Here is a 22,492-nt window from a genome sequence, read left to right as displayed (position 1 = left end):
ACGTTTGAGTCCTGTGGGTTTGCAACTGCTGCAAGTTAACATGCATCTTTTTGAAAGATTTTACAAACTCCCCTTTCTCCTGGGGAGCCTAACCTTAGCTATTCAGAGGAAAAAACTGCTTTATCCCAGGATTTTAAGAGCTTGTCCTATATTGTATACAGATGCTGAGAATAATATTTGTGGAAAGAACTGAGGCTCAGGGCATAGTATCTATGATAAGATTGTTGTCCTTTTCAGAGCAGACGTCACCCTTTAGCCTCTCTTCTCTGTGAGGCCAGCCCTTGCCTCCCTGGGAAAATTTGAGAAAGCAAACGGTGTGTGTGATTGTGCTTCAGCATGCCTTGAAGCTCTGCAGACCAGCCTCTGTCAAATTATGGATTTATTTGACTTTCAAATTTGAAAATCCATTATGAAAACCTCCTGTTTCCATCAAAACGTCACTAGTGAAAATGAAGTCTGGCCTGCTGCATTCTTTGTTACGAATTCCTTCTTTTCTGGCTAAACTGTGGATTTTTTTCTGTGTCAGAGAAAACTTTCTCCTCCGAAATCCTTGCTGTTCCTATGAAAACAGTGAAGCAAGCTTGCTCTCTGATCTTTCTTGGGCTGCTGTCCTTCCTCGTGTGGAATATTCCTGATAGGTTAGGAGTAGGGAAAGATGACTGTCAAAGGGAGGTGGTGTGGAGAAGGTTTCTCTATGGCCTTCTGGTTTCTCAGCTGGGGACGATGTTGCTTTTGGTAGCATCTTAAGAGCTTAGCCTAAAAACCTCCAGAGAGAAATATAATAATCTAAGATTAAGTCTGAAAATTTATGTTGGTCTATGGAGCACAAATGGCTTTACCTCAGTCCTGGGATTATCAAAATACATGTGTACGAGAACAACACAACTCCAAGTTTAAGTAACAGGAAGCTCCAAAGAAGTTTTCGTAGGTTTTCAGCTAAAGAATCTCAATTCTTCAAAATATATTTCTATCTATGTCTTCAGGTATTTTCCAGGAAAAACTCTGATTGCTTCATTATTTCTCCCTGTTGTTACTCTGCAACACCTAGAGGTTGTGTTCCCATGTAAGAACATACTTCAAGAGTGAAGTAACAAAGGGCTATGCATGTGCTTTAGCAAGCAATCAGTCTGAGTGAAGAAGAAAGAGAAGGAGCCAGGCAATGAGACGCCTTGGATGTGCAGTGAGTGGAAACCAGAGGAGCAGCCAGCAAGTACCAGTTGCAATGTAGTGTCTCCTGGGCAGCAGCTCTTTGGCTTAGCCAGATGCAAACAGTGATTAGGACGGACCTGAACAAGAATGCAAAACGCATTTCTGAGAAGGGAGGTAATGCCTGTCACATCAAGTGAGGTTTTGTTTCCTTTGGAAGTGTCTTGTCTGTTACTAGCTCTCCAAGACATTTTGGAAGCAAAGTCTTAGTCATTCTGATTTTTATCTCTTTGGATCCCTTTAAACCCCACTGTCCTCCAAATAAAATTGAGAATGAATGTGGTGTTGAGGACAGATGTATAAGCAAACAGAAAAGTTCTGTGAATATGTCTGGCATGGAGCAAAAGATACTCTTGGGATTTGTGTGTATAGTCTTGATTTGTTTGTCTTCTATATGGTTGGTGGAACTTCATGAATCATATTAATGCTGTCACTAAACTTATTTCAGCCTTATATGTCCCAGGCCTGACTAATACTTTGTTATTTTTAAACTAGTATTTGGAAGGACAACATACACTGTAGATAATTATAGTGAAAATAAAACATACTGCAAAAAATGTCTCCAAAACCCAAACTGGTTGCAGGCAGACGTGACCAGTAATAGTATACATGTATTTAAAATATGCTGCATGCTTGACAGACAAAGAGTGGTGGGCAAGAAATAGAGGAAGGTTGTTGGTTTTGGAAAGCCTTTGTAAAAGAGCCACTGCTTATGAAATTGGTGTGGACATAGGCTAGAGAAGTATAATTGGGAAGTGTGGGAAGAAGATGTGATTATAAAATGGGAATTGTCTCAGCAAGGAAGTGACAGCGGTATCTCACTTATTAAGAGTAGAGAACAAACAACTGCTGGCATTAAAGTGAGCAGGAACACAAGTTTATCCACAAACAAGTAATGTGCATTCAATTAGAGCAGGCAGTGGAAATGCAGCTCTGAAGCAGTTCCTTTCCTTCAGGAAATAACACAAGCTTAATAATGCATTAATAATACTTTAATAATGCTAGGTAATAATGCATTTCCTTTAGTGATAGCATGGTATTCATTGAAGAAAATTTGGGTTTAATTATTCTGAACAGTTCCCAGAAGGGAATGATGGGCTCTTGCTTTGTGATCTGTAGCAGTATTTAATTATGGAATTGATGCTGACGAAGCCCTAACTGTATAAAGACAAAAATGACACCTTCAGCTCTGGAGCTGCAGTAGCCACTATGGCATTGACTTGTGTTTGGTAGGAATGAGCTTCTGAATGAAAAAATTACCTTCATGATAGTTTATTTGCCTTGAATTAAGTATGTGCAGAGCGCACTTTGAAATACCCATGCTTATTTTCTTAGTTGCACTTCACACCTTCACAACTTCAGACTAGATTTTCAGACTAAATTTCCAGATTTTATTTCTGACAGCCCTACACAGAATCTTTAGAAAAGTAGAATTTGCAGAATTGAGATGTTCTTGGTTTCATTAGGTAGCATTTGTGGCCACAATAGAAATCATACCTTTTATTGAATGTTAATTATGATAATATTACATCAAGAGCAGCATTTAAAATCTTAGGCATGCTTTTAGAGTTAATTCTGGTCAGAGAAAGTTATTTGCTTCCAGTTTGAATTACTTCTTTTGCCAGATTTTTGGCTGGACAGCACACAAAGCTTGTTTTATGAAGTAAGAGCCCAGGTGCTATTATGAGTGTGTGCTGATCATCATCACCTCCCACTGGACCAAACAGAACACTTGTGGCTTCCAGGTTTTATTTTTAAATCACACTCCTAGGACAAGAAGTGTGATAAAATTAAATGTACACTTTCATCTGTTGAACTTTGGGATTTGAATCTTGTAACTGACTTTAAAACTGAGAGTGGAACATAAAACTTGTTTTCTACTTCTGGGACTTGTGGTTGCTTGTGGCCTATTTACTGGGATGCAGTAGGTGCAGAAATTCACTTGCTCCTTATGAAGGGCTAAGAAATGTTAGGAGACTCTCTGGCACCTAAATCTGTTCTCTATGAATCTTAGAAAGCAGTAGGGTCTTTTCCCCAAAATGCAGTCTTTTTTTCTTCACTGTGCTTTATCACAGTATCAGGATGGGTCTGCTGCAGAAGTGTATGCTCTATGGTTAAATGCTTCTATATAGGTTAAAAGACTTCTATATAGGTGTGTTCTGCCTGTGTCCATAGCAGGTTCTCACAGCTTAATTCTTTTACGATGTATTTCCATACCAGCTGGGTAGACTTTTGTTTCTGATAGTTGAAGCAGAGAGATGGGTCCAAGAATGAGATAATTTTGTTTCATGCCTGGTATAGCTTGCTCCTCACCATGTAGTTGGATAAACTGGAGTTTTGCCAGCATAGTTGACACAAACTGTCTGTCTTTGGGTCAGTGATTAAGAATTTGGGCTAACTCAGGCTAAGCTGAGAGATCTTTCATGCTGGAAACCACAGGTCAGGAAATCCTCTTTGTGTTTCGATTGCAAACGTTAAAATATGCCTATGAATCATGCTGGCACTAGTAAATACTTCTGATCAAGAGAAGGCAAAGCTATGTGGGAGGGCCATGCGAACAACTCAGCAGCATGGTACACCATGAAAGTACTAGGTAGAAATAGCCTATTTGTTAAATTCCATATGGCCACTGCCCTTGGAGGTCAGTTAACAAAGCTCCACTAAGCATTGCGTTGCATAAGTGATTATTATCATTCCTTGGTGTTGTGACTATCCAAAATGAATTTTGAAGTGTCAGCTATCTCAAAGAGATGTCATACCCAATATGAGGAAAGCAATCTTAAGCTGTGTTCAGACTGAGAGCTCACTCTGTAAGTAAGGTACACAGGCCTTACTCTCTTGATCTTAGTCTAGTCAGGCTCCTGCGCATTAAACAATACTCTCCCTTGACACTCTAGAAGTGGACATTCCCAAGCTGTTCTTCAATGATGGTTCCTTCTCTGAGGCTTTGGCAAGTGTGGGGGTTCCTGGATTGAGTCACTTGTTAGCATCTAGGAGGCTCTTGTTTAATCTCCTTTCCAGGAAACCAGCATGCAGCTTTCCTCCTTTCTAAGAACAGTCCTGAGTGCTTGGACCTGGAGTTTTTCATCAAGGTCAGGAACTCAGTAGGTAGTCACTGGGCAGGTGACTACTGGAAAACAAGGTTGAAAAGGAACCATTGTGTTACCTTAGGTAGTCTGGAGCCAGCATCTCCAGAAGGATGTCTCTTTGGCATCGGGGAAGGACACTGTGGGTTTCTCTTTGCTTTTGCTAAAACATCTGTTTGGAATTTGCTTACCAGCTGTAAGCTGTAAGTTTCCGGCAGGCAACAAAGGTGCAAGAAGTTTCCTAAATTCTCAAGCTCAGTTTCCAAAGCACCCATGTGGAGAAATGTGGGCAAAAATAAAACAGGGCATAAACATTTGGAGAAAAAGGACAGATGCAGCAGTTTTCTTGATGTAAAATTTTTACAAAAGCACTTAATTGTGGCTCTAGGTAGGAAAATAAAGAGAAATTGTAAAGAACTACATTTACACAAGCAGAAGGGAACTGTTTAGGTTCAGGCTAAATGCAGAGGTGATACTATAAATGCTAAGAAAGGAGTTTTAAGCCAGCTGGGTAAACTGTTGCAATGTCGTGACATGATATTTCCGTTTGGGTGTAGAGTTGACTAGTATCAGCTTTGTATGGCAATCCAGGATGAGAATTTTACCCACAGCACATGACTTGTCAAAAGGACGTAACAAATGCATGTAAAAAGTGTGTATGTACTTCAGTCTCATTACCTTGCACATGTGTGTCAGTAAACAGGAGACTACAGCTGCAGACCTTGTCAGGGCGAACAGCCTGGTGTCCTGTATGTTCTGGATAATTAGCTTTTAATTCCCTACAGAACTTCTGTCCCTCCTCTGTTTCCTTGGCAGTTATAACCATCACTGTCCATTACCTTCCTGCAGATTATTCCTGCAGACCGCTTGATATGGATCAAATTGTATTGGACTGTATAAACCTCTCCAAATCTTAATAATTGATTGAAGAATTTACCTGTTTGGTTATAGAAGTCACTTCCAGAAACTTAATTCTCATAGAAAATAGATGCTGAAGAGCAAGACTGGTCTGGATTAAAAGAAGGAAAATAAACCCAGAAACCTGTATCTCAATTATGGCACCTTTTATCCAATTCTGTTACAAATCACCTTCATCTGCTTGCAGTACTTTTTCTGTTTGAAAACATCCTGGCAGAGCCTTGATACAGCTGCTTTGGCTTGCATGAAATTACAGTATTGAATCTGATCCTTCAAACAATGTGCTGTCATGCTCCTTGTGTGCATTTCCCTCCCAGTAACGGCATGTGCAGTTGTTGCAGGGCTGTGTACACTTTTGGTATGCTTAGAAGCAGATTTCTGTGTGATCAGAGGGGGAGAGGAAAATGATCTGCAGCTTGGGGACTGCCTGGAGTTCATGTTGCTTTGTGCAGGTCAGGGGTAGCTTCTACAGAACCAGGAGGTGTTCAGAGAGCAAGAGGCAATGGAAGTGAAAAGGAGTGCATCCACCAGGATGAAGTATCCTCAGGCTCATGCTCTTCTGCATACCCTCGCATCGAAGGCCTGTTTAGATATTTGCATTGGTGATTTTGGGTAATAGAAAAAATAGAGAATATAGCTATTAAATTGGTTGATGACAAATTAGGTGGCCCTCCAGCTGTGTTGGAGGAGAGGATTAGGAGTTAGGGCCATCAGGGTGCTCAGTACCTCTCATGTTTTGTGGAAGTTGTAGTGAGTCCAAGATGTTTAATTCTTGCATAGAATTAAAGCCACTACAGTAGTAAGAAAAAGAGGGGAGGGTTCATATGGGAGTGTAGTTCAAATGATTAAAAAAGTGTTCATGCAATTGATGCTGTCCATATAGTGAAATCAAGTTTTTTGGCATAGTATTTGTAGCCTCAATGTCTAAGAGTATTCTGTTGTACTTACTTGTCTAAAAACCTTCACGCATCATTTTTCACATCTTTATTCTATGATTAGAATTCCAAAGAGCCTTTCTTTGACCTGAAAGTCCGCTGTATTTTGAGATAGTTAGGAAACCCAGAAACTCCAGTGGCTTGGTGAAATGTTGTCACTGGGGCATTTCATTTTTTAAACCCGCATATATGAAAACACAGCTTCTCTGGTTCTCTGATACAGTTGTATCATACTTTGCAGAATATTGGCAGAAAATGTTGAAATTAGCTTGAATTTTCTTTCACAAGCAAAATCTACATAATTAGAATACTTGAAGGCAAAAGCATTAACTGTAGTTCTAGATGTTTAAGTTAGCAGCACATGTCAGGTGAGATGTGCATAGTTAAAGGCACAGAACTGCACCCATTCATTTCTGTTTGATATCACTGGCACCATCTCCCTGTACACCAGAGTTTCTAAATAATCATTAATGAAACGGATTTTGTAAAAATCCACCACTATGGAGTTTGGCTTCATTGTCTCTGCAACTACTTCAGGTAATTGCAGGTTGCTCCTAGATTGACTGCTTTGTCTCCTCTTCAGCAGACTGAACCAGCCTAGCTCCCTTTATCTCTCTTCACAGATCACATGCCTCAGGCCCTGACCTGATCTTAGTAGCCTCTGCTAGCCCTGGTCCAGTTTCCTCACATCTGTCTTTGCTTTGGAGAAGGGGACCCCAAATTTTACGTGCTATTCCATCTATAGTTTCACAGCGCTGAGCAGAAGGTCACAAAATTCTCCTCAGTGCCCTGGCCACACTCCCTAAATTTGGCTTAGGTTTGCTTGATTTGCTGTGTTCCTTTAATACTTCTGTTTTTCTTCTGTAACTTCTTTGCATCCGGGTTTATTTCTTAAATTGTTTCACAGACTGCTGTTGCTGCTTTATGGACTACCAGGCACCACAAATTCTCAAGCACCACACAAGGCTCATTCTTCACTTAATGAGGCAGAAAACTCCTTTAAATTTTTCTGACCTATCTCAAAACACTTACTATTGCATGGGATGAATCTCCTTCGGGAGGTGCCTCTCTCCTTCTGTAGATGTTAAAGGAAGCCCAGTCAGCTCAGCAGACTTCTAAAGCTGGAAAAAATTAATCTCACCCTAAGTGGGGAGATGAAAGTCTTCTATTTGCTCCAGCCAGTATGTTTTAAATGTGGTTCAGAGCTGGCAAGTATTGATAGAAGAAAACATATTGCTCTCCAGGAAGAAAGGCCCAGCCTGAAAGCTATGGCCTGATCTGTCTTTTGAGTAGCGTGCAAGCAAGCATCTTTCTACATTTTTATCTTCCTGAGGCTGACCTTACACTCTTTTAAATCTAATCTGGTGCCTGTGATCTTCCTAATTCAATTGTTATGACAGGCAGGCAGTTAATCACATGCACAGATGGACAAGGAGTGTGATGTTTTTACACCAGTTTATACTCCTGTGTTTATCCTTTATCAGTCAGGCTTCAGACGAGGATCCAGGTAAACTTATTGTCACAAGAGAAAGCTTTCTTCTAGAGAAACTGCTGGTTTGGTCATGAAAAGTGCACAGTGCCTTGCCTCCATCACAGTGCTGTAAGTTTTGATGGCTTGTATGAATTCCCAGAGCACTGCAGTAAAAACAATAATGTGCTCTTACATTGCTCAAAACTGGATGATTTCTTCTCTCCCTAGATACACATGAGCAGCTTCCAGGATTTTTTTAGAATAAAAACCAGTGAGTAATTAGTTTACCACCACCAAAAAGGAGAGTTGCTGTTACCAGTGTCAGTTCCTTGGTTGCACCTCTTCGTCAGATCTGTCCTTGAGCAATTTATCATGTTGGCAGAAAAACAGCTTAGAGTTCAGGGAACTCGCAGAAGAGTCTGGCAGTTGCCAGAGGCTGGCACGGAAGGTGCGAGGACTGAGGGCCGGAGGAGGAACCTTTTGGTTCTGGTGGCTGTGCTCAGCCACCTGTAGGATATGCTCAGCCATTCTGAAGTGCACTTCTGTATGGTAGGTTAGCAGTGATTAAGGAGGAATCCTAAATGCCAGGCATCCAGGATCCTTTTTACCACCAAGTGTGAGTTAATCATATAACTTATTTATGTCTTTTAAGACCATTTTCAGTCAGGTTGTTTCCTTATTTTGGTTTGAGGTTTTCTTTTTTTTGGGGGGAAAAAAACATTAAAAGTTTATAGATGTTTTTTCCCTTAAAAAATGAAGTCTATAACTGATTTACATCTTCTTCAGCAACACTAGAAATTCAAATAGGGCAGACATTTGGCAAAAAAAATGGACTCAGAATTGAGACTTAGAAGTGAAACTTAGCTACAAATGTGAAGAGAAGGAAGCTCATCAGGTTGGGGTAAATATAAGTTATGTGAACCAACGGGCAAAAAAAATGAAAGGAAACTTCATCTTCACACTATCTTGTTTCAGCTAAGATTATTAATAACAGAGGTAACAGTTTCTTTAACACTATTATATTGAATATCTCTTTAATTAGAAGAAACTATGAATAGTTGATGAAATCCTCAGCCATACAGATGTCCTGGGATATGCAGAATGAGAAACATCTTTCCAACAGGCATCTGTAATGCAATACACATTTCACAGATTAAAATGCTGCTGTCAAATTTGGATTCAGCACACTACATGTTGATATTAAAACCGTGTTGTCTCTGAAGTGAGATTTTGTGAAAAACAAAAGGCAGTTTGGATTTGGAGCACCAGCCCTGGCCCAAGTGTGCCAGACCACCGGCCAGCCACTGGCAGCCTGAGAACTTTGCCTGTCCCTGCTGCCAAGACGTAGAGAGACCCACCCAAGACTGAGCTGAAGTCACTGCAGAGGTCTGGGTAAATCTCGGGGATTCAAGCAAAAAAGGCAGTCTTGATGCTGACTGAGAAGGGCGTTTGTTTCCTTTTTATCTGGTTGTGTTTGTTTTTATATCTCTCATGTTGCTTTATTCTTGTGGTTTTGACAGTGGTATTTGCATTGTGAGAAGTTATATAAAAGCATGCTTTTATTCAACTTTGGCAGAAGGTGGGGGAAACCGTTTTCTGTAGTGAAATCAGAGGAAGAGCACCCATTTCTTCAGGTTTCTTAGAGAGATGCTCCTAAAGCCACTTTACCCTTCAGTTACTGACATTGCAAACAAGATCTAGCAGCTTACTGAAAGTACTGCCTGTATTTATAAAACACTTTTCTGTGGGTGACCTAAAACATCATTTCTTGCCACTGTTGGGAGGTGATACCTCCATTTCAGTGAAGTTTGAATTGCTGTCGGAGAGGATAAGAGGTATATTCAGGTGCATTGAGTGTATGAGGCTAAAGTATGGGGGACAGGAAAGAACAGCGGAAAAAGGTGCTTGTTGATCATAATATTCCTCGTTCAGTTTGTGTTGTGTGTGCTCTTTTGGGGCAATCTCCAGCTGGGCAGTAATTCTGGGAATCCAAAATTTGTCTTATGTAGAAGACCTGAGGTCTTGCAAGCAAATATAGAAACTCTGGGCTAATGTTTTGTCAGAGAAGCAAAGAATCTGGATTATATCCTTTTTGGTTTTACTGGACCTTATTCACAAGCCCTACCTAAATTACATGTTTTTGCAATTACAGATTGCAGTTGCAAAACTAATAGCCTGCAGATGCTATGCAAAAGCAGAGCCCTGCTGCAGTGAATTGAAGAAGGAGGGGAATTTCTTTTTATGGGTAGTAGTAATAAAACAATTAATTCCTTTTGGGTCTTAAAACTTTGTAAATTCTACAAGGATAATTGACAGACTCTACTGGGAGTTACAGGTAAGCTGCATTTCTGTGCTTACACAGCCCATGGGAAGGACGGAAAATGTCAGAGAAACACTATTCTCAAATAACTTGGAGCAAACATGTCCCAGTTTTATGGTGCTCATTTGATTGGGAGAGCCTTTAGAAGAAAATCTGATTCTTACCAAACATTATAGGAAGAACATTTCCACCAGTACAAGCTGGGATGTTTTTTTGTCTTCACCGAAGCCCAGAACTGAATCAGCTATTCATGTAGACAAACCTTTTCTAGTTTATCTTGAAATTCAACTGATTTCCACAAATAACACATGCAGAAATTATGAAAGCATTTTCAGGTCCTTAAAAACCTTCCTATATGATTTTAACCAAAACTGTTTATTTAAACATAGAATTCTGTTCTTCACATCCTCTTACTTTGCCTTTAGGAATTTTTTTTTTTTTATCTGCTGCCAAACCAAAATTACATCATAGCAAATGCATGCATTGTTCTTTACTTTCGGGCCTTGCAAAGCAGTTCTGCAGACAAGTTTAATTGGCTTGATTTCTGTCCAGTCTCTGTCCTGTGCCTTCCTTGTTCACATGTCCTTTCTTTCTCTTCCCTATACAGAGGTAAAAAGACAAAATTGGAAGGAAGAGTAGAAGAGTATGTTTATGATAGAAATAAAGTCCAAATGGGGTGCCTTCACATCATTCTCCGTTGCAGTCGGACTGGCTCTGCTGCGCCTCATGGTGTGCCTAATTAATGTGTACACACAAGTAAACTGTGATTTCCTGGAGTATTTCTGATACACAGGGGAAGGCTGATGGTATTTAGTGCCCCTTATTTAGGATGTGTTGCAAGTTAAAAATGAGATTCAGAAAGCTTGGATGGAAATGAGGCAAGTTCATCTTGGGTAATTTGCAGCTGGTGTTACTTTGTTAACAGGGTAAAGATAGATGTTTCAGTGGAACAGAAGGTTAGCGGTCCTGTCTTCTGGAAGTATGCTTGTATTCTGATTCCTGAAGGGAGACCAGGAGTCCTTCTCAGAAGCCACTGGGTAGTCTACTGCTTGGCTAACAGATACCTAATTACCAGCATATTTCAGTGTTACCTTAAGGCATAATTCTTTCTCTTCAGCCTTGGAAATTGAAGAGAGGGAATGTAAACCATGAAAGGTAGAAAAACTGTATAGTATATAATTTTTTTCCACCTTTATATGACATCTGCTTTACAGCTGCTTTTGGTGTGTCAGAGTAATACTTTGCATTATAGTCTGTTGTGTATTAGAAAGGTGTTGCATTGGTCTTCTCAAATCTTGATGGAGTAATGAGATTCTCTTTCATTTTCATTCTTGCTTTCTCAGTTGTAACCTTGATCTTCTACCTAGAGGGAACTGAGTCAGATACTAAATGAAACAAAGGGGAGCAAATTAAGCCAGGAAGACATGAGTTCAAACCAAGGAAAGGAAAGCAATTCATACAATAGAAATAGATTTGTGGAACTTCTTGCCAAAATTCATTATAGATGCTATAAGCTTACATGTATTCCAGGGATGACTGAGAAGGTTCATGGAAGAGAAATCTACTAATAGCTATGAAATATATGGAAGTCACATCTTTGTCATAAAATCCCTAGAACAGTAATTGAAAGTGGTCGGTGGCTGGAAGACAGGTAGAGAAAAGTGTCATATCTGTACACACTGCTTGTTTCCATTTTAGCATGATAAGTTGGCTTTCCTTGGAGTCAGAAGAGTACAGCATCAGTTCTCAAGCAGCAGCAGGAATGTCCAGCCCAGGACAGGCAGGAAGAGGAAATCGGGAGCAGCTACAGCATCAGGAAAGCTTAATTTGCCTCAAGTCATTATGAAACTTGGTCTGCTTCTACACCTGGAAAGATTTTTTTTGTTCTAAAATAGAATCATATGTGACTGCTATTGTGTCTTGGATCTTTTGGGATTCAAGGCTCAACACCAAGGAGAGGTGACCTGGATTAATGTCTATGCCTGAGACACTTGCAATCCTTAAAAAATCTAAACTAGATCACTTTAATTTGGCCTTTGATTTTTAGGTTCTTTTTGGTCTTTAAGGCAATGTAACATAATTTCAATCCAAAAGGAGAAGGGACAAAAAGTAGTTCTTGCTTTACTGGTATTTGCTGTCTCTGTGAACTGCACAAATGGACACACCTCACAGCAGGTTTCCATGTTTTTATTAGGTTCCATAACCTTTTGATTTCGCAAATCAGAAGAGATTCTTTGCCACTGGTCCTGCTTTACACCAAGAAAATGCTCCAAAGCTGAGCCTGGCTTATAAACAAGCAGCAGTGCTGCCATTGAAGGGAATGGCGGAAACTTCTTCCAAAGGAGGCATGTGACAGAGTGTATTTTCCATTCCTCTGAGGTCTCCGGGATTTTCACAAGGCTCTCTGACTCACAGTGAGGTGCTTTCCAGTTAGTTTAGTTTTGGAGCCCAGGCCATATCACATCTGGTAGTAGCTCAGCTGACAATAAAAGGCACTAAAGACTTCTTCATTAAAAGGACTCTCATGTGGGAACTAAACTGAATAGCATCTCCCTTTTCTGCAGGGACAGTGACCAGAAAGTGATCCAGAGTGCAGTTAGGTGTTGCTTATAGAAATTTGTCTGAGAATGTCAGAAAGGTGTAATCTTACACTACAGGATATTTTATTGACTGTGGGATTGAGCTATTTCTGGTAAAACACTTAAAAAACATATCTCATCACTTCATTGCTGTATGCGAAGTATAGACCATAAAAACCACCTGTGCACAAAAACACTGGGATTGGAACAGCATCGGTGTGAATAGGAGCACTTTTGGCAAAAATACAAGCATTAAAAGAAGCTCTGTTCCCACCACTTCTGGGAGCTTTCCTTGTATGGGACAGTATCCCCCTTCCTCTACCCCCAGATAGGCTTAAAACTTTGAAAAGTAATTAAATTCCGTGATTAGGGGTTGGAAGTTGAATTCTCGATTGCAAACTCTCTTTTTAAAGTATGCTGCAAAATCAAACTGTGTTAATACATGCTATCTAACCTCAAGTTTAATATTTGCAGAACTGGTGCTCTTTCAAATTAAGTTAAATTGTTATTGTTAAACTCAAAGTAGTAAAACTACTGGAGCCTTCCAGGGTGGGCTGTCAAGAGCCAGTGAAAAAAGGCTGAGACCTTGTGAATTTTTATTGTGGGTTTTCTGTGGATTCCTTGCAGTTGTTATCCCATCTTTAACTTGCTCCCATGCTCATCTTTCTGTGTCATGGATTCTCTGTGACGATCCATGATGGGGTGAGTAAATCTACTTGGATTTATAAGGTCTACCTTAAAAAAAAAAAAAAAAAATTTTAAAAACAAGTTAAACAAGTTTACAGTTCATGGTATAATGAGCAAGTGTTGTGGCTGAGTCACATTTTGCGTAGAGGTTTTAGCTGCTTTCCTCTCTCTTTTCTGCTCTTAAAAGTATCCCTGTGCTTTTCAGATGTAAATGTTGGATTGAAATGGTAGGATATCGGCAGTTTCAGAGGCACCCTCCCCTCTGTAGTTACTGTCCTGTTTAATGTCCACTTACAGTAAAAACAGTGTTGCAGCAACTTCTGGCATTTTCAGAGGGACCAGTACTCTATCTAGTGTGGTGTATCCTCAGGACACCATATGGTTGCCATCACCCAACTGAATCAATAATGAAATTATACAGCCGTTTCCTCTACAAATTTGTAAACTTTCATACACCTCCTCTTTGAACTGACAGAGGAAACCAGAAACATACGCCAAGACCTGATTCTCATTTACACCATGATCTGTGCTGTGTGCTCTGCAGTGTAGGGGCCTGCCATGGTAAATGAGAATCAGCCCTTAGGCCATGAGTGCATTGCAGTAAGTTCTCTTCCCAGGAGAACAGCCTCTTCTTGTGTCCAGAAAGCTGCTGAAGTTCAGCCCTAGCAGTCTTAATGAAATTCTGGCATCAGAGGTACCGTTTCCCGGTCAGGAGTCACAAGCCAAAGGCTGCAGAACTGCTCGGTGCAGGTCCGGTGGCCCGTGTAGGAGATGAGGATAGAAACATCACAGCTCTGGCAACAGCCAGACAGCCTGAAACAATTATTTTGAAATTTTCTAAAAAGTGTAAAATCTGTGGTTTGTGAAAGACACGCTGATTCATTAGCTCTGTCAGTCCAGGGTTTTAGAAAGTCCAGCTTCTCAGAGGACTGTACAGGGCAGTCTCTGAAGTTGCATGCAGCTTTTTGGGCCTGTAGAATCACACTTTTGTTTCACACTCTGCATGGCTGAAGGCATACCTCTAAAGAAGGTCCAGTGTGATCTTGCCGACCTGAAATCCCTGAAGATGTTCAGAAAGGTAGGTTTGAAAAACAATACATAAATTTGATGAACAATGTTTTATGGTCAAAAAACCACCTGCTTTCAATCTGCCTCATCTTGAGATCACTAGATGTGGTCAGATAGTTAATAGATAAGTTTTTAAGATGTCAGGACATGTTGAACGCTACCGAAAGTAGTGCTGTTAAAGAAAAATGGACCCCCAGCAGCTTCGGGAAGCTGCCAGCACTTCAGTGGGATATGGAAAGCTTCTCAGCCTGTATCAGCAGAGGTTGTAATCTGGTCCTAGAATCACAGCATGAAGAAATTGAGGAATGACTCCCTGTGAGACCTCTTAGTCATAAACAGAGATGAAAAAATGCCAGCTACAGTGTTTATTTACTGTAAGAAGTCTTCTGAAGCTGCCTGGACACAGTAGCCTTTGGCATACCAAAGTGCCTGGCTTTATTTGCCCTCTCTGCTCTGGCAACTTGGTTAGTTGCAATATTCTATTATTGCATAGGTGGTTTCCAAGGCAATGGTAAAGATCAAATCTCCTCATCAAGGCAAATTATGAGAACAGCACACTGAGGTTTTCCTTTGGTATTTTAATCCAGTCTCCTTGGAGCTTTTATTCCTGTAAAGTAACAAATGTCAGTTGTTTTCTAAAAGGTTATCCTTAGTTAATCAGACATGAATCTCCTAGATGAAGTCTTTGTAAGAAGTAAGATAGGGTTTGTCTTACAGGAGTGGGTCACTTCTGTACTTTTCCAGGTACATGCTCTGAACCACTGGGAAGAGTCAGAGGCATGGCTTGCCCTTCCGAGGCATGACAAACGATGTTTACTTAGGCAGATGTGCTAACTACACTGTAACAAAGCCCATTTAAATCAAGTTACATTAGTTATTTTCTGATAGGTAATGCTTTTTCTCAAGATACTAGAAAAGGATTTTGAAAAACACTTATCCAAACCGTAAGCACAACAGCTCAACAAAGATCTAAGCAAATTGATTTGACAGATAAGTAACCTCAGGGATAGGAGGAAAGACAGCTCATGCTGAGAGTGCAGAGCCTTGGTGGGCTTGGAAATCCATTTCTTTGTTTCCTGTGCCAGTCGGGTATCCCTCAAATTGCATGCACATCTCTAACGTTCCCCATAGCACTGGTAATATTTTCCTCCAGTACGTGCTGCAAGGATGTTTAATGAAAATTCGTGGTATGCAGCGATGATGTTCTGTTTATGTTTTTTCACTGTGAGAGTTAGAAACAATTATTTATTTTAAATGATGCCCAAAAGTTACCTAGAGGGGACTTTGAAAACCAAACCACATATTCTGAAGCTGATCAGCCAGTTTTGGAATATTCAAATCCAGTGGAACAGGATTTCAATTGCCAGTTGATCGTGAGGGTTAGAGATACACAAGGCTCCAAAGCTTAATCCCTGTTAGAGCCCTGACAAGAGTGATCTTTTGGAAAACCCTTAAAATCTTTATTGCAATTCTGTGCACTGTTGAGTCCAAAAGCAGATCAGCAGGCACTGAATTAGCCAGCACAGTAAAAATATTCAGTGAGGAAATTAATACTATAGGGATGCCTAATTTTCAAGTGTTTACGGCTCTGGATAATTATGTTCGAATAATATAGTGTCCTCAATGTTTTGTGGTGGCAAGGACTCAATACATATGATTATTAATCAGAAGCTTAACGAGTAACAGCTTCAGATCTTATCCCCAGGAAAACATGTTTCTGTATCCCAAAATACTAAACTAAGGCAATGCATTTGTGGCTGGATTTTTAGTATCTCTGTGTTAATCTATCTGTCCATTTCATCTGGCTTCAATATCACTGAACTGTAGAGATGATCAAAAGAAAATGAGAATGCTAAAGCTAGGGTCTCATTTGAAATATTGTCTTTCCAGGCTGATATTTTTCCAGTCATTCTGCCAGCAGTCGCAGGTCTGTATCGTGTATTTAAATTATCATCTCATCTAAGTGCAAAACTTGGTCCAGGCCAAGGCCATCTGTTGTTGGGTAATAGTTGTGATTTATTCTGCCTCTGGTTTACATTCATGCTCATGGACCAGATGTTGATTTGCAAGATTTGCTTTTATTCATTTTCAGTTTTGTACCATGTGTTAATATCACAAGCAGCACTTTAATTTTAGAATTTTTTTTGTCTAGTGTTTATATTTAGGGATGAGTAATAGCATCACACATCTCTCTGGGACACAATTCAGCATTTTTCAGAACAGGGTAGGTTAGGAGAAACTATTTTTACATTTCAGAGATGCATTCAAACAATGTTACTATATGTCTAATTTCTTCCTAGTCACTAATTCATACATTCATTTATCTTGCATGTGAACAGTTACGCATTGCTTTCAAATTAAAGTTGTGGGCAATTTGAAGACTTGTGGGCTCAAGATTGTCGTAGGAAGCTAAATAGTAGGCAAAATATTTATGATGCTCTGCAGCATATCCGCGGCTACCTTCGCTTTCAATGTAGAATGAGGGTAGTTATGAAACTTTGCCAGTTAAGACTGATTGTCAGAGGGACACTCCTGCTTATAAAAGGTAAAGATTATTAGGAAGATGGATACATTTCCTGAATTCCAGATTTTAAAAAATGGATCTTTGTAGTAGAGATTGTCAGTGTCCACCTTCTAGATGACATGTACATCTTGCACATTAGTTCCTGGTTGCTGTTTGGACTTAGAGCTGACTGGCTTTTAATATGGCTGTCTTGTCCAAAGTTGGTGTTGGAACACTGAAGAGCTGTATGACAACTCCAGATTACATTTGAATACACAAATACAAGTGGAAATTACTTCATTGTCTCACTATCTGCTGTGGGAGCAGAACGCTCTGGATCTTCCCTTTCACACTGTTCAAACTGCTCTGGTAAAACAGAGGAGTAGCAGGTGAATTGATACATTAATATACCACTTTGCTGTGTAGTTTTGGGAGGCATTTCAGAGTCTGGAAACTAATGGTAAGTTAATTCTCATGTGTTGGGTAATAGAGCACCTTCATCAACAGTGATTCCCTATGCACTTTGTTTCAGATCCAATGAGTTGATCTTGTCAGGTTGTGTGTGGAGGGATTGCTAATAGCAGCGCACAGGTAATAGGTATCTTACCAGTTTCTTTCACTAACGGGATTTTGTGTGGCTGAGCAGGATGTGCTGGGTCTGCCATGATCTGTGTAAAAAAGATCACTTCACTAGGCTAGACTAGATTATAATATTGGCATTTTATGTGTCTGTCCTCCTTCTTATATTCCTTTGGTTTTGAATGTCAGTAACTGTGGTCTAGAAAACAATGCTCCTTTTGTTTCTCTGAGTCAGGGAAAGAGACTGTCAGGGTGGGATTCATTAAATACAGCTTGAGGTGTTTGGATGTTGGTTGACCAGTCCGAACTAGACTGTTTTCATGAGTTACTGAACAGCAGCAGACTCCTCTAGAGCTCTTGTCTTCTCTAGTGCTGTCTTGGTGTGGAGCAAAATACTTGCTGGAGTTGCCCACCAGTTGACTGATCTAGTAGAAAATTACTTGCTGGTTTTGTTAAAGTCAGTATTATGAAGACAGCACAGTATTATGAAGAGAGCACACAGTCGTGGACTGCTTGTTTCTTCTTTGCAGCTCTTGAATTATCATTCACAGAAGTCTAAAATTAGTTGAGACTAAAGCTAAGTTCTGTTATTAAAAAAAAAAAAAAAACAGCAAACAAAAAAGCCAGCTTCTAGGTGAGGTAGATCTAAAAAAAGGTGAATTTTGCATTTTACTTTCAAAGCAAGGTTTAGAATAAAGTGTTTTCCAGCAGATGCCAAACTGTTGTTTTCAGTTTGGTGGCATCTGAACCTGTCTGGCACTGTTAATGAATAGTTTGACTGGGTTGTAGTCATGGAAATACTACTTGTGCAAGGTCAGTCTGAGCCAAGTCTTTTAATTTAACCATGATGGAGGAGATGCAGAGCTTGTAAAGGCCAAGTTGGAGGTGTTTGCACTGTGTCTGTAGTTACAATAGGACTCTTATGAGAAGTTGCTACTGCCTGTCTCTGTCCTGTGGACTGCAAAAAGAAACTCACAGGATCACAGAAATGGGTAGAGAAAATCTCTGCAGTGCCTAGCCTAGCTTCCTCTGTGAAGTGGAACTGTTGCTGACAATAGATATAGGCAGCCATGGCTTTGTATAGCTGGGTCTTGGAAACCTCCAAAATCCTCTAGCTCTCTGCTGACTTATTCCAGGATTATACCATGCTCTGCATGAAAAACTGTTTCTAAATATCCAACCTGAACCTCCCGTGGTGCAGCCAAGAAAAGGAACTGTGCAGGAGGAACTGGAGGAATTTTCCTTATTTCGGTGCTATCCAGAAATTTCTGTCATGACACTGATGTTTCTTTCTGTAGAGGTTCTCCAACTGTAAAGTTTTTGTGATAGTTCTTAATATAATTTATCCATATAGTAAATTAAAGTGCTGTTATAAGCAAAACTAAGCCAGCATCAATTAGTGTACCAATATTCAGATATGTTGGCAAAAAATAAGTTATTTGTAATGATTCACAGGTCATCATATATGCAGTATTTGTGTTTTGCTGGGTTATGATGTTATGGTCTCTCAGAAGTATTGAAAAAAGAAAAAAAGAACACAACAGGATAAGCATTTTTAAAGCAATGTTAAAAATAGTCATCAAGTCATGACAAGGACATTGTTACAAAATCCGTTTTTAATGGGCATCTTACCTTTAGACTGTTCTCTTGGGAACACTGAATTTCAAGAACAGTTTTTCTGTAAAGTTCATTGCCTGAGTGTTGTCTTAATGTCAGTGGTTCAAAAATGAAATGGGAATTACATATGTGGTCTGAGAATTATAGCAGAGTGGTTTTATAATTTTGGTACCAAGATGTTTTTAATTACAGTCATACATTGAAGTAAAGTTTTCTGCTTATGGTCAGTTCTTTGTTATTCTGGGGGATTTTTTGGTGGGAAAAAGAAAGAGTGATATTTCTGCAATGTATCTACAGAACATTTTGGTATATTTAACACTTTTTTTTTTTGTGTAACTCAGTTCCCTGAATCTTAGACATAACAATGTAGTGTTTAGATACTAAAATGGAGAAATTACAGTTACCCTGACATTAAGATGTTAACAACAGTGTCCTGAAGGAAGTCTTAGTTCATTCTGCCAAAAAAGATAACCTTGGCGAAAACCATGAGTTGTTTGTGTGCTCATTCTTCGCCCTTAAGCTGGGAGCTGAAAAGCGGCATGTGAAGTTTCCAAGTCCTGGGTTTGTAAAATACCATGGGAGTTTTACAAATGGGAAAGCACAAAATGAGATGAGAGCATCAAACCTGGTTCTGCTTTTTAACCGCATGAGAGAGATGCTGACTCTTGAAAAGTGAAAGGCAGATGTCAGGGTCTGGTTTTGGATAGTTGTAAAAACTTCTTAATGAGCTGGTCTCCACATGTTTGACATGGTGGCACCTGCCAGCTCTTGTTCTTCTCAGAGACACTGGGAGTGTATTTGGCATTGCTGGGACTGGGAGAGAGACAAACTCAGGGGCTAGGAAAATAAAACTTTCCAGGTTCTTTGGGACCTGGAAAAGATAGTTAGTGAATGGAAGTTTTTTTCACTTAAAGCATGAGTTAGAAATTTAAACTCAGTTTGTCAATTATATAAACACACTCTTTTGTTCCTAATTAATAAGAAGTAGCAAATATTCTTCCCTCACAACTCTCACTGTGTAATGAGATGGTGCAGTGAAGCAACCTTCTGTCAGGTAAGCTAAGTTTTGAAGGGCGTGGGAAGCTTCCCTCATTGTTAGTAGCCTTTCTTTGGTCCATCCAGATCAGCATAGCACAGTAATATAGGATATGCTTGGACTGGCACTTTATGTTATATTACTTCTGCTGATAAGGGAAGACACATATTTCCCCAGGCTGCAAGTTGAACAGTTTGAGTTCAGCAACAGCCGAAAAAAAAAAAAAGGCTGCATTTTTCCTTGCAGTTCAGGTCCGTATCCAGAGCATCTCCTGCAGATGCAGCTTCCATTGCTTAAACCCAGGGCAGTTAGTTTTAACACTGCTGTCATACACCAGTACCCAGCCACCTCACAAATGAGATAAGCTACTAAAGCACAGCTTTGCCATCAAACTTCCCTGGCAGGTTTTGTCAGCAGAGCTCACAATTCACACCCTGTCACAACCCTGTCTGATACAGTCCTACTGCACAAAGCATGTGGGATAGGGCTTGAGATAGATATAGCAAGATGGCATTTATTTTATAAAGCAGACAGAACTGCAAGTAGAGGCTCCAGTTCAGCAAAGCCTGTAACCACATGTTTAAATATCACTGAAGTCAAGTTAAATTACTTTAATCATATACGTAAGTACTCCGTTGAATGAGGGCCTAATAGTAGTTTCCATCTCTTTCCACATGATCAAGGCTTTTTCATATTCTGCTGTATGTGATAGGGATTTCTTCTTAGTTACACAGCCTGAGCAACTGCTGTGACTCTTGGAAGACTTCCTCAACAATTTGAATTTGCTAAGCTGTCATAAATAGTTTTGTATGGAATGCCTCTAAGATAGAATGGAAAGGAATTTTCCCAGCTCTACTTCCAGGGTAGATTTAACACATCTTTTCCTATGTTTTCCAGGACCACCTGTTATTGCCAGCCACAACACATAACAAGACCAGAAGACCAAAGATGTCTATAGTGTTGCCAGCTGTAAACATCAATGGTAAGTCCAAAATATGAAAGAGAATGATAGGAAAAAAAATTTCAAAGAGATGTGACTGACTTGTATGTGGAAACCAAATTTAGACTAAGTGTCTATAGTTACAGCTTTGAAAAAGACATCAGACTGGTCATTACTGGGCCTTAGTTGCCAGGGTCCCTGCTGGAGTTGGGGTGCTGGTAAATCACCAGTGCCTGGTCACTGAGACTGTAATGAATGGCTGCGTGACTTGGCCAGCAGTTCGTGGTATCATATTCTAGCTCCTTCAAGGAGCTAGTGATTTATACACAGTCTCAGTGATTTATACACGGCTGATTAAAGGTTACTTGAATGTGTTCTATCTTCTCTAACTTGGTGGCTACAAAGAACCCATTTAGTGCGGAGACTGTTCTCGTTCTCATCCTCTCATTCAGGTTCCTCCTGCATCTGCTTAGCAGGCCAAATTCCTTGGCCTTACTAGCTTGTTAGGATACCAACTGCCTTCCGTCAGCTTTCTTAGCTGTTTACCACTGTTACACAGCACTCAGCGTGAGTGGGACCTCTCAGCACAGCTTCGTCAGGATTAATAATAATCATCTTACAGTGCTGCAGGACAGCAGAGAAAACAGCTTTGCAGTAGGGGCACAGGCTTATCAGCGAAGAGAAATGCTCTTGATATGTGTTTTAGTCCCACATGAGAGACGTGACCTGTATAAATGTATTATTAATTCATGTGTTGAGGGACTGCCAAGTTAGGACATATTTGGTGCACAGGGTCACTGTCACAGTCATCAAACACATCATGAACACTGTAACAGTATAAACTTTACTTTCTGAATATCTGTGCACATAGTGCTTCTAGAAAACTTGTGTGTTCAACAGTACAAGCAAATCATAAACTCAAATGTTATTGTTAAATTCAGGCATGCTGAAAACATTATTTTATGATGCAAATTTCCATAAACTAAGGAAAAAAAAGTAAAATCAGTTTAGGTTTTCAACATTTTGATAATTGCATTTTCCCATGCAGTACAGTAAATTCAGTGTGATAATCTATAGCTAGCTATCTTAGGGGAATTTTTATTAGATGGATCAGTATTATTTTTGGCATTTATCTGCCTGAAACTCCCTTTTCATGTCCATTACAAGAGTCCTTTTCTGGCTGAGCCATAAATTATCACATGCAAACGGTCACTTTATCACTGAAAGAACAACCGCTGTTTCTAAATTGCGAAGTATTTCCTCTTAACATCTTACTGAGTCTTGTTTTACTTGAAGTAATGTTTCAGTTGTTGGAGTAAATATATTTTGGAAAATACACATCAGAAGCCAGTGACAAATCTTATCCTTGATTTATAATGAAACATTGTGAAATTTTATTTACTTGGGTTCTTTGGGAATTTTCTTCAGAACATCAGCATAATCCAGGAAATAAGAAAATGTCCAGGGATTCGGGGAGAGATGTTGAAACAGATGAAACACAAGGATAGCATTAAGTAAACAATGCCGTCAAATGCTGCTTTGTCTAT

General features: G+C 39.8%; 1 protein-coding gene across 4 annotated transcripts in view; it reads left to right on the top strand.

The window, feature by feature from the left end:
* ATF6 (activating transcription factor 6) overlaps positions 1-22,492 on the top strand; it is a 74,447-nt gene that overhangs the window by 35,586 nt on the left and 16,369 nt on the right. For all 4 annotated transcript variants that reach the window (XM_062616275.1, XM_062616274.1, XM_062616276.1 and 1 more), the window contains exon 15: positions 20,903-20,987. In XM_062616275.1, the coding sequence (XP_062472259.1) occupies positions 20,903-20,987 (85 nt within the window). The remainder of the gene's footprint in view (positions 1-20,902; positions 20,988-22,492) is intronic.

The sequence above is a fragment of the Pezoporus occidentalis genome, unplaced genomic scaffold (genome assembly GCF_034315485.1).
Source record: "Pezoporus occidentalis ecotype Australia unplaced genomic scaffold, CSIRO_AGI_Poc_V1 ctg189, whole genome shotgun sequence".
Lineage (NCBI taxonomy): Eukaryota > Metazoa > Chordata > Aves > Psittaciformes > Psittacidae > Pezoporus > Pezoporus occidentalis.
Note: the sequence above shows the minus strand (reverse complement) of the source record. Positions and strands in the feature narration are given on the sequence as shown.